Source organism: Drosophila persimilis, unplaced genomic scaffold (genome assembly GCF_003286085.1).
Source record: "Drosophila persimilis strain 14011-0111.01,24,50 unplaced genomic scaffold, DperRS2 tig00000977-arrow-arrow-pilon, whole genome shotgun sequence".
Lineage (NCBI taxonomy): Eukaryota > Metazoa > Arthropoda > Insecta > Diptera > Drosophilidae > Drosophila > Drosophila persimilis.
In genome coordinates this window covers 41502-55005 of record NW_020825387.1, presented here as the reverse complement: position 1 = coordinate 55005, position 13504 = coordinate 41502, and the positions used below count along the sequence as shown (strand labels likewise).

The 13504-nt window shown below is 41.9% G+C and overlaps 1 protein-coding gene across 1 annotated transcript in view; it reads left to right on the top strand.

The window, feature by feature from the left end:
- Positions 1-1452: 1452 nt before the first annotated feature.
- LOC6601076 overlaps positions 1453-13504 on the top strand; it is a gene marked incomplete at its 3' end in the record, with an annotated part of 35965 nt that continues 23913 nt past the window's right edge. The window contains exons 1-4 of the mRNA XM_026993959.1: positions 1453-1465; positions 1548-1657; positions 2422-2473; positions 2546-2589. Coding sequence (XP_026849760.1) covers positions 1587-1657; positions 2422-2473; positions 2546-2589 — 167 coding nt within the window. The remainder of the gene's footprint in view (positions 1466-1547; positions 1658-2421; positions 2474-2545; positions 2590-13504) is intronic.

Genomic DNA, 13504 nt, shown 5'->3' with positions numbered 1-13504 from the left:
TGGGGCGACCCCAAACGGCATCCGTTTACTGACCGTCCTTCGAACTGTGGAGGGCAGTGCACGCAGGCTCCACTGGGATTACCAGGTCAATGTACATGCTGCCTCGCGCGTTTTCCTATTGCAGCAGGCACGCGCGGGCTGTGTTGATCCCGCCCCCCTCTTGCAATCTTAGGGCTCCAGCCACGCGCTGTTTTTTCCTTGCTTCTCCGCGCGTTCTCCTTTGTCTTGCAGCCACGCGCGTGATTTTCTATTGTTCCCCCGCACGTCTCCACGCGCCATTTTTGCAGTGCTAGTGCTGCAGTCCCGCACTTGATCTTCTGGTGTTACGCGATATACGCAGATATATTGTTAAATTTAGCGCACGAATCGTAGAATACTGGAGAGTAGGCTCCTACCCGCGCGTGTGTGAAGTGTGTGTTTAGTGGAGAGTTGTGACGCAGCTTTAGAAGTGCATATACATACATATGTATGTACATATGTATGCATGTGAAAAGGCAGCGTAGAGCCATCCCTCGTGCCTATTTTGGAGAGAAGCCCAGTGTTTGATTTGGAGAAAATTGGTGCAGCTGCGTCACGTGTTTCTATAGTGGAGACTACCACAAATCTCCACGCTCCTATTCATCTGCTGTTGCGGAGAGTAACTGTTCCTTCGCTCAGTGGTCCCCCTCGCACGTGCCTATAGTGGGCAGTGGTGGGAAGAAGAAGGAGATGGATGGACACTGCAACAGCAGCCGCACTTCATTATAAGCCGAGCATATGCCCTGCTCCCCCACTCTCCACCTCTTGGTCGGGATAATTGAATATGGTACGATGATAATTTCATTTTACGCTTTATAAACACAAACTGCACATTTTAATGTTCTTCTCATACTTTCTCTGGCTCTGGCTCTCGCTCCCGCTTCTTTTCCCCTCTCTCTTGGCAGGGTCTATTAATGCGCTTAACACAAAAGCTGCTGCTGTTCTGATGCTGATGCTGATGATGATGGGCCACAATCCAAGTAAGCCATAGTTTGTGGAGGACGAAAAGGGAAAGGAGCAATGTCAGAGGCGGGGAAGCCACCGGGACTGCGACTGCGACTGACACTGGTCTGGAAGTGGGACTAGCAGAGGCGGACATGGCTAAGGGACAACAACTGGAGTGGTCATTGGGGGGTACCAGGGGGCAGCAGAAACGTTATCCATCTGGACGAGCGTAGGAAGGCCGACCCTCATTGCGATGGCCACTGTCATGGTCGGGGAAAATTCATCGCATAAATCATAAATATCGATTGCCAATTATCGCCCAATTGGCCATCCCACGCAAATATCCCCGCGGGAGAGTAGGCAATTCAAAGAGAGCGAAAGTCAGCAAACGGACAGAGGGACAGAAAGAGACGGCAGCATTGAACTCCGATTGCGGTCAAGGGAGATGGCAACAGATGGAGAGACAAAATATCAGCTTCTATTAAAGGAATGTTGGTGTAAGGTGCAGATCCACCTTTCTCACTCTCTCTCTTTCTGCAGTGCAATATAGCTTTGCCTCACCCCTCTATTTATATGTTTTTCAGAGGGACCGTACCTTTGGTCATGGAAGAAAGGGATAGATAATGCGAGCGAATATCACAGACAAGGAAGAGAGGAAACACACTGCATACGCATGTACATATATTAATACAAGGTAAGGCATTTTTGCTTTCACGAAATTCACTCAAGGAAGACAGGAAAACCCAGACAGACGGCGGGAGCCCCCGCCCGAAATTAACCTTCAATTGAAGCGCTATCTGGTTTTACGACTACGAATATTAGTCACAATTTGCGTTCCATTCGAATTCGTTGTAATTATTTACATCGAAGATTGCGTTGACGAGACAGACAGACAGCCAGACTTTACTCCGAAGGCAAATACTTTGGCGGGGACTTACAATTTCCATGAACAACGCCGACAGCGACGGACGGCGGACAGACAGACAGACAACGACGATGCCTTGAATGCCAAAGTGGCGACGGCGACGGCGACAACCCGTATACCTACGACAACTGTCAGTTTTGTGTATAATCTATATCTGTGGGATTGTTGTTTCTTGCAAATTGTTGTTTTTATATTTTGTTTTTGTTGCTGTTGTTGTAGTGTTTTTGTTTTGGGTTGCCGTGTATTGTTGTTGTGGAGCGTCTGAGAAGCGCCTTATCAGCGGCGCCTCCAGAAAATATGTCACACGTACGCGTCAAATTTTCTCAGAAAAAATAAACCGCAAAATAAGCATGATATGCCGCCAGATATGAGGCGGCAGCATAGGCAGCCGCAGCCGCAGTCGCAGCCCCCATGCGTCTGTATCTTTTTCGATTATGCGAAAAACACCCAGTGTAACTCAGGGACTCTCCAGGGACCCAGTAATTTGAATGAGCTTTTGACTTGTGAATAATATAATTCTATATGTTTTCTAGGTATTATTCAATAACAGATTCGTTTGATAAGGATCCCGATTCTATAAAAAAGGTAAGGTCAAGATCCAAAGATCTATTTTTGTATATATTGCTGAATAATTGTTTCAATTCCATACAATATCAGGCGAATGATCAACAGATCGAAGAACATCTCTTAGAATTTTACTGGTAAGTTCTAGCCATAACTGAAGTGGATGTTTTTCCGAGCAATAACTCCATATATGTATGTATGTATTGCTCTCTTAAATGCAATCCTTAAATGGACAATCCATGCACGCTCAACTATTATAAATTCACAATAATGTGTTATCGCCTCCAAATTCCAAATTTCGATTTATGATATTTCTTTTTGTTGTTTTTTTTTTTTTGCAAAACAAAACCATAAACTTGTTTGCTTCGCATTCGGAAAAGGGGATGCCCCCAGAAATAAAATAAATATAGAAAAACCAGGAAAAATAAAAAACCTTCATGCGCACACGCACACAGGGACTTACATATACATACATACATACATATGTACATATGTACATACATACATACGAGTGTACATGTGCTTGTACGTAAGATTTTTATTGCATTTGATGAACATTTAATTTTGATTTAATTTTTAATGATGCCACAGCATGCACTGTCCTCCCTGCCGCCCTGCCGACCTGCCCCCGTGTATATATCTCTCTTATTATTTTATTATTTGTACGGATTGAGATACGTGATAATCGGTGATTATTGCCCCATTACTGCGGCCACCCACACCGCGGCGTCAGCGGGTTGGGGCGAGGGGTGGGAGGCCCACCAATAACAATGACAAACGATGTTCATATTATAGTATATATTATTGTTTATATAGATTTATTTTCCAATGCTGTCTGGTTTTCGCGGTTTCATATACACTTTCGGACGGGGTATGGCGATAAGGAAATCCAATATATTCCAACAAAACTTGCATTTAATGTCATTACAAACATTATAATCAACGAATCATTGAATTCGGCTCATAATATACTGACTTCTCATGGGTATTGTAGGATGGTATGAAAAACTCTGTTTTTTTTTCAAACATATTCCATTGAAATTCAATAAGCAATAGCTTGGGATACAAATCGGTTCAGTGAATCCCCAAGATACATCTGAAAGTGTATCTTTGGCTTCGTTTTCAGATTCTATTGCTCTTTTATTGCAGTTGCATTTCGCAAATTGCCATGCGGCTTTTTTTTTATTTATTTATTTATTTTTTGTTTAAATTTTAATGATGGCCAGAGATGCAGCCCTCGAAGCCCCAATCCCCCCTCCCCCACCCAATCACACGACAAATAAACAAATTAACTCTAAAAATCATTGAATTTGCAGTTGCATCGTGTGTTCGTGTGTAATGCCGATTGTTTAATGTAATTGTTTTGTTTATCAGTGTTGCAAATATCCCCCAACGATGGGGCACAAGGGAGGTGTTTCCTGGGGAGATGCCGTGTTGCCAGCAAAATGCAGCAGTAATAAATAATAGCATCAATAAATAGAATAATTATGGGGGAATTTCGGCAGGAGAATCAAATAAATGTTTATTTTAATCTTTAACCCCTTTAAAGGTCAATTCTACGAAGTAATCTATGCGATTAATGGTCCAAATATTTACTCAAAATCTCATTTGACCATCAATCGCTGGTCTCCGATCATTCGTTCTAATGAAATTTCCAGATTCCAGATAGTTTAATATTTATAGAATTTTTTTTCATCAATTTCACAGAAACCAAATGAAAACGAATGATTATACTGCGAATAAAGTGAGTGAGTGGACAGCAGGGGCGGGGACCTGCTGCTGGTTCTGGTCTAGTCTTTCCGATAAGATATGGCGAAACTATTCTTGTAAAATGAGTTTCACTTTTCCTTTAAATTCGTTGGGGTTTTTTTTTGTTTATTTTCCCCCTCCTCGACCTTGTACTTTGCACAATTACTTCATAGATTTCACAATAATAATAGAAGGAACGGCTAGAGCAAGAGAAACAAACGAAGCTACTAGTATAACGACAATGTCATCATTCTGTGGCACTCATCGACGGAACAGCCAGTTGCCTCGGCGTTTCGTTTGGTTAATTATTTAGTTATTTATTAATCGACGCACGCCAAAAGCATGCACAGGGCACGGGAGCAATTAAACGATTGTCAACAATACAATTTATGAATATTTTTGTTTTTTATTATTATTATATAAAATTCTATTCAAAGTCAGTACAGCCCAGTCGCATGCACAGTCGAGATGCCTATCAGCCTCAAGGGGAAACGTATTACATGGATTGCCCTCAAGATTTTTGTTTGGATTAAAGCCACAGAAATACTTTGGTCTCCACACATGCCAGCCACAAAGCGTACTACCACTATATAAAGACCCACCGATCGTTCTGAATGATCTGTCTATAGTTTCTGTTTCAAACAACCAACACGTTGCCGGTTGCTGTTTTCGATATGAAACTGTCAGTTCTTACTTGGATTTCGCTGGCTTTGCTAATGGTGAGAGTTTTTTTATAGTGGGTTCAAGAGGTGACTCCTGGGAGCGACCGAGGTGGACTGCTGCAAGACGCGTCGGACGAAAAGGGAATACCACTTGTTCGATTCGGATTGTTTTCATTTAAGTTAATATCGTCTATAACTCGTTCTTTGGGGAAACCTCAAACTATCCCCAATCTAACATATTCTAATGATATTTCTTCCACAAAATTAGAGCATGGCTGCAGCTCAAGGGCCTGCCGAGGCGGCCCAGGCGGGCATCGGTGCGGCAGCTGGAGCTGGCGCACAGATCGGAGCCCAAGCCGGTGGTGGGGCAGACGCAGCCGAAGGCATGGGCGTGGGCATGGACGCGGGTGTCGGAGGTGGAGCCGGAGCCGGTGCCGGAGCAAAGGGAGGAGCCGGAGTTGGCGGTGGCGGCGGTGCCAAAGGCCGACGCTAGAGGCGGCGGCACTTCCGTTTGAAATACCATTTGGCTTTTGCTGTTTGTTTAGGGCACGCACTTGTGCGTCGCACTTGCCCCGTAACACTCTTGACTCCCTGTGGCACTCACACTTACACTCGCACACTCACAGTTGGTGGCACTCGTAACCCCCTTTTCACACTCTCATACAGACACAATCGGAGTGGCGCCAGTTTTTACGAAGGAAAGATTGGTGAGATTGGAGGCGCTCAGTGTCATAATTGATTTGAAATTGCGTGGAGTCGCGTCGCCCCAATGCCTCATGCCCCCCCCTCCCCCCCAAAATGCTGGAACGTACACCTCACGATTCCACGAATCGGCGCACTTCAAATGCCGCACTTTTGGCAGCTTAAATTCCATTTAATGCCATTTTTATGAAATACACCTTCAAAATGTATCTATCTGACGATTGTATCTGTATCTGTATCTACAAACGCTGTCGCTGTCGCTGTTGCTGCCTTCAAGGCAGGCCACAGAAATAGAAAACTCATCAGCAAATGTTAAAAATATCAACAGAATTTCCACATAAATCAAGTGATCAATAAATAAATAAAAATATGGCAAACACCGGTCCCCCCCTACCCCCTACCCCGTCCCCCTCTCCCACCCCACTGCACACCGCACAGCAGTAGAACCCGCAGTATTGTGAAATATAGCAAATAATAAATAAAATGAACAAAAAAAAAGAGCGAAAAAGTCATCGCAGTGGCCTGTGGCCGTTGTATTATTTTTGCACAATCATCGAAAGCTGATTGTTTACACTAGGGAGTCGATGAGGGGTGGTGCGGGTGCGGGTATGGCAGGGGGGTGTGGGCTGGTTTTTTTTGGGTGGTTTTTTATGAGCGCAAACACTGGGAATGCTCATCGATTGGAATTTCGCAAAAAATATCGAAAATATATCGAGGGAAATTTCAGTTGATTTTTGAACACTAAAGATGGGAATTGAAGGGAATAAGGGTATGTCTGGGAGAGCTGAACCATATTGCGATATAATATTTTAATATCTTATGGGTTTTCTTCCGCTTCTCATAACGTGCCCCCTAGCCCCCTAGCCCCCTAGCCCCCACCTCGCTGCTGCGTTTGAACTTGAGAGGCGAGACAGAACTTTGCCTGCGATTGGCAGTGTCCTTGACATAAGCCATGGCTCATGCACCTGTCCCATCACCCGGCTGCCACTGACACGCCTTAGATAAGATTTCTTTTACTGTCAGCCCACGTTTCGGAGCCGTTCCCCGTGCCCCTCTGCACCTCTCTATACCTTTGGAGCTGTCTCCTGGAGTGATTATGCCAACATTGCTTGTGCTTGTGCTTGTGCCTCTGCAACTCTGCTGTCCCGCCTCCCTTCTCTGCTTCGAATGAACTTGAAACGAGTCACGTGCGAGGCGCCAATGTGGCGATATAATTGCCAATATAATCGCTGCCGCGCACTGATAAACATTTCGTGCATTACGTACGTGGTACAGTGGGGCCAAACACTGCCGCCACAGATCCCAATGGATATGAAAGCAGTGATTTTTGGATCTACTAAAAAAGAAGATTAGTTTTCATAGTTTCCTTTGAAAGAAAGTGGACTTATTCCTTATATTGTTCCACTTAAGACCCCAATAGATCGGTGGCTTACCAACCATCGTAGAACCAAAGATTTCCAGAGGTCTTGGATTTCACTTCGAAATTGGTAGAAGAAATTTTTGAGTTTTTGGTAGAAGATCTTCTGAATCCTTAAGGATTCCATGAGTATTTCTAGCATTACCATTATTCGATGCCCCTTTCCTGCAAAGGTCTCAAAAAATACTACATTTTTTTTTTTTTTTCGCAATACTTCCATGAAATGTTCGTGGGGCTGTTCTTTCAGGCATTCCTCATAGTAAAGACAGTGTTTTTGTCCCCTTTTCATTCATATTTTTAACACAACTCTGCACCACTGTCTCCAGTCTTCGCGGGACTCGCGTGTGTGTGGTCTCTGAACTCTGAACTCCGGACTGTGGCTTTATGTTTATTTGCAGTTGGAATATTGGAGCACTTTGCCTGGCCAGGTGTCTGCCTGCCTGCCTGCCACAGTTATGGGCGCTGTTCTGCGAACCATCCACTCGTAACTCGTAACTGGTAACTCGACACTCGACCCTCGACCATAGAGGCCCGTCCCGCGTGTAATTCCAGTGGCATTTGCCCATTAAAATTGATCAACTGCTAAGATTTCCAGTGGCAGAATTTCCAGAGAGACTCGCTTGCACTCAATGTTCCCACAATTTGCAATTGGCGCTTGATTTATGCACGTTTCCTATTTATGCAAATTGAATTTTCATGAGATACATATAGAGGATATATGTATAAGTATGCTTCCCAGCAACGATGGGGCTATGGCCAGCCCCATTGAACAGGAGACATTATCCAGTCGAGCCCTCCGTGCGGTCATAAGATACGGGTATGGGTATTCCGCACTTTCAGTAGCTCGTCGCTCGTAAATCATTCACAAATCGCATTCACGTGAGGCTCAGTGAGTACTCACATGTGGCGGCAGGGGCCTCCTTATCGCGACCGGATGACCCATATATGTACATATATAAATACATATATTATATAAGATATACATATGTATGAAAAGTCATTAGCTTTTGTCTAATCTCTGGGCTCTGGCGTCCCTGGCGCACAAAAATGCGCATTAGAAACATTAGGAAATTGCGTTTTGCACCTAAGCCACGAGATACCCGATGAATACCCATGAATATGCCCATGAATACCATCTACAACTCGTAGAATCATTGAAATCAATATAATGATGATATCTGCAAATATTTTTTAAGGCAATTCCCAAATTAATAGGCAAATATTAGCATTTGCTTAATTAGTTTTCAACTAATTAACAACCTAAATGACTTTAGCATACAGAAAATATACAGAAAGAGAGAGAGGGAGAGAGAGAGGGAGGAAGGAACTGTCAGAAGGGCGGTAAGGGCAGGCGGCACTGGGTGTTGCAGGAAATGCTGGGGGTGATTGGTGGGCGGGTTGGGTGGTTGGGTGGAAATTGCATTAGCCGCAAGCGTGACTTTGGCAAATGAAAACAGATGTGCGAAAAAAACGTGGAAAATCCCCTACAATTAAATGGAATTCGAATTCTAAGGAATATATATTTTTCTAATCTCTCAAGAAAGCCACGATTACAGAATACGTTTCTTGTATGAATTGGATGCTATACTAATTGGGATGTCTGCCTCCAGAGACTAGCTCTGTTTAGCTCCAATATTTGGATTGCAGTTGTTTATCGATGATAAGTAATCGATTTTGCTTTTCTGAAGGGGTAACATTTGTTCTTTCGATGCCAAAAATCAAAAGCGATGTAATTTCTGTTTATAATCGAATAACAAATGCATTAAATTGGATGATTATCGAGACATGTATCGTTTATCGATAAGAAGTAATCGATTTAAAAAATATTTTAATAGCTCTTCTGAAGAGGGAACATTTGTTCTTTCGATGTCAAAGATGCAAAGATACTGTTCGAAAAGGATGTAATTTCTGTTTAAAATCGAATCAAAAGAGCATTAAATTGGCTGATTATCGAGATTTGTATCGCTTATCGATGATCAGCTATCGATTTATATCCTTATATCCGATATAATACGTTTTATGTTATATTGCGAGATCTCTATGCCAAACAATAATAGATCACATAGAGTACACCCAGAATTCCATTCATTAAATGATCATTGATCGCCCTTTTTGAAAGCCACAATATATTATACAATAAGTGGAAAGTCTATAGTACATTCGTAAGAACATTCATTGATTATGTGATTTCGACGATCCCAAGTGAACTCCTAACTGATTTTCGTATGCCCAAAGTCGACACTTGTCATACTAATCGAGTGCTAACATCTCTATACACTGTTTTGATAATTAAACAAACAAACAGACAATTATGCATGCATATTTACAGTTCCTACTGTAGTTCCTACTGTAGTACTGGCATTATGCATCGAAAAGGTGCTGGGCGGGCAATATGCGCCATTGGGAATTACGCATTCGATTTGCTAATTGCCACACGAGTGCCAAGTGCCACATAGTGCTATATATAGAAGCCCACCCGAAAGCGGCTGAAACTGCGTACTATTTTGGATGGAGATGGAGGTGTATGGCTGGTGTATCCCCTCTCCCGACTGCCACTGATTAAACGTTAAAATGTGCATCGACTATCGATAATGATTCGCGCCGTGTGTGTGTGTGTGTGTGTGCGTGTGTGGCGGCTGTAAAACTACGCAATTGATGAGTGGAGTGTAAATGGGAACGTAAACGACGTCGTACATCGTCATCATTATACGTAGTACGTACCACGCGGCCCAGGCGATACGCTATTTGTATCTGTCAGATACTCTCGCCCGTACTCGCTCGCTGTTTGATTTATGAACTGCAAATGCGACAATTACTGTTACTTTCGCGATGCATGTATTTATTCTTTTGATTGTATTTTTGTTTTTTTTTTTTTCTGCTCAATTGAGTCTGAATATCGTTAAAATATCTGTCATTGCCGCTTGCATAATTAATAAGTAAAATGCAAATCGGACATAAACCTTTCGTATACAGTATACAGTATCTCAAGCGGCATTCAGATACAGTATCTCTAATTACGAAATTCAATTTCTGCCAATGGACCAAAATGCTGCAAAGAAGCCAGCGGGTCGCTGCCACTGAAGTCGAGTGTCGAAAATACTCGAAAGATCTAATGTGAAATTGTGTTAGAATTTTGTGTATGGTGTGTGTGTTTTTTTTTTTTGTCTATGAAGACTAGGGTGTACCTTTTAATCTCTTTAAAGTGAGTTAAAGTTAGTGGAACATTTTGAAGTTTTATCTACCAAAAAATAGTTGTATTTTTAATGATTTTTCTGCCAAAAATCATCACCATTTCCTTAGAACCGAAGATGCTATGGTAGATATATGTAGAGGTATCCAACTTGAGTGTCAAATACAATATGCCCCAACGTAATCGATGGGATCGGCAAGAGGTATAGACAGAAGACAGATTGGTCTCAAGTCTAGACTCCACTTCACTCTCCACTCCACTCCACTCCACTCCACTATGCGATGCGATGCGGTCGAGCGATGCCAATTAACATTACAGCTACGATTCGTATAGATTCGTACGAGTACATATGGAAACTTCAATTTGTGTGCAATTGAAGAACGGATACGCGGCTTTTGCTTTCTGGTTGTGCGCCTTATAAATAGACCTCTCAATATTTATTTTTGGCCACTCTTCAGCATATCGTATCGTATCGTTGTACTCTATGTACTCTCGTACTCGTCGCGCCTTCGCCGAACGCTTTGATGTGTATTTTTAGACATTTGGGCAACCAAATGAAATGCTTGAAATCATTTTCAAAGCTAAGTGGTTGTTTGTATTTGTTAATAACTTAAACAATAAACAGCACACACCAGCAGCATTCGATGCTCGGATTTGGATACGGGGGATTCAATCGATCGAAAGACTCTGAAATATATGAGGGGGGCGCGGGGAGGGCGTCACTCATTGAGGCTTTGGAGGCTTCGATGCTTCCAATGGGTTATGACAACTCTCGGATCAGCAAATGGAATTGCAAATTGGTTTTTATTATTAGATCGGGCAGAATATTTATAATTTGTTTATAAACATTTCACATTCAGAGCTAATGAATTCTCTCGCCAGCCAATCATTTTGTTTGCTTCTTATGAAATTATTGTGTACTTTATGCGATTGATTGTTGTTTGATTTCATCAGTGGGTTTGTTTTAGATGGTTTTATTGGGGTAATCCATTCATTAACTCCTCAATTTATTCATTGTTCGAGTTGAGCGAATGATGAATGTTTCATCAGTGATTTATTTCACGCACTTCTTGGCTTTTATTCTGCATAGACATAAAAAAAAATTTGCATAATTAAGAAATTTAATCCATGATACTTTAAGATACTCTTATACTCTCTATATTCATAACTCATTTATTCATGAATAAAATAAAAATATATATTTCAATAACTTTTACATAATTAACCGTTTTGTCTGGTCTTATACTAGTCTTATAATATTTTTAAACTCTTAAACTGGTTTTATAATATTCTTATACCCCTCATGAACTACTATTCCGCTAATCTCAGGCATGTTTAGGTCTTATACAATTTGTACTCTTTTTTACTCGTGTACCACTCTTATAAAACTCTTATATTACTCCATAATCTTTCTATCATTCTTCCTTTAAATTAGAAATATTTTTAATTGAGTACAAAATTATTATTGAGTAAAAGCAATTGAAAAAATGTCCCCAATCGATTAATGAATCAATGAAAAACAATTAGCTCCTTTAATCGAATTAAATTTTGCAAATTTTAGCCGAAATGTTTTGCAAAAATTAGAGAAAATTAGCAAAAAAAAAAAAAACCCTAATTAAAAGAAGGTGACAAAATGGAAACGCGCCTCAGGGAATTTCACAAGTTGATTATCAGGCACGCGAAATCGTCGAAATTAGTTTTATTTCGAAAAATTCCATGCCACAAGCACAAGAAAACAGCCATAGAGAACACACACTGAGAAGCGTGCCCGAGTCACGCACTCGAGACGTGGAGGGAGGGGATCGGATCTCCAGAGGAGCGAGGGGCTCGTTCTGGGAGGAGGTCTACGACTTAGATGGAGCCTCAGACCTAAACAGAGCTTCCCCCGAAGCGCATGATCATCATCATGAGAGCGCGAGCACGAGCACATGCCGTCGAAAAAGTTCTTTCACCTTTAATTTTAGTTTCATGTTTCAGATCGTGGAATCGTCACTCGGATCCGAATCTTTCCCGACTGCCAAGTCGACTGGGCGTATATTTTCAATGTCAGAAGACCAATAGATAAGGGCGGGCAGCATTGATAAGGGGCGGGGCTGGGTTCTCGCTGACTGGGAATTATAAACAAATTTATTCGCGCGTGGCAGAGAGACCGAAACCGAAACCGAGACCGAGACCGGGACCGACAACGAGAGAACGAAGCTCAACAGGTGGCGTCGCACTGACGGCCGACTCTTCTCCTACGGGAAAGATGGCAGGGCGGGTGCATGATTTCATTCATGATATCAGCAATACTCACACTCGAAACACTCACACTCGGACACTCCGAGCACTCCGAGCCACTCCGAGCACTCGTTTTACGACATTTCTTATATTTTTGGCAACATTTTGTTGATTATTCAGTTGCACTTTTGCCGCTTATCGATAGGAACATTTTTATAGCATTCTATTTCCGTTTCTCTGCCTCCATTGTATCGATTATTTAATAAATAATTTATTTTGTTTCGCTTATCTTTCGTCGCAGAGTGGTTTTTGCGTTCTTTTATTCGTTCGACGGCGGAGCGACGGGGCGGCGGAGGGCCGGAGTGTGCACCTGCCAAAAAAAACATATTGTTTATATTCGGGCGCGAGTACTAGTGTTTTGTTGGAGTATCTGTTGGATTGTATTTCTTGCGCTTGCTGTGTGGAATGCGCTCCTCTATGGGTGCTCTCTGATAAGCCCCACCGCCAAATCGAAGACCGTTGGAGCTGCCTCAAGGTCAGCGGCGATAAAAGCGGCTGTTTCCTTTTTTTTTTGTTGTATTTATTTTTGGGAACATTGGAGTGCAACGCGCAATCAATGATTGAATAATAGAACTGAATGATTGAGTCTGGCGGTGCAAAAGACAGTATAAGAATGAATGGATATTGTACGAGAGATAGTAGGAAACCAATCGAATTTGGATAAAGAAAAAGATAAAGATAAAGATAAAGAGGGGAACTATGAATAGAGTGAATGAATTGGCTGATGGGATTGGAAATACTATTACTTCTCCTGAAAGAACTCTAACGCGTATTCTGCTCTTATAATACTCTTATACTTCTGTTATAAATAACTTTCCTACAATATCTTTATTTGTACTCTACTCTTATACGTACATACATACTTATATACTTATACACTTCCTTTACTAATCTCATAAAACTCTTATATTGCTCTAATGGAATTCTAATATCATATTAGTACCCCAAAACTCCTATAAAACTCATACACTGATCTGTTACAACTCTTATATAAAGCTTATACAACTGCTCTTATGCTGCTCGTATACAACTGCTTTAAAACTCGTATACAT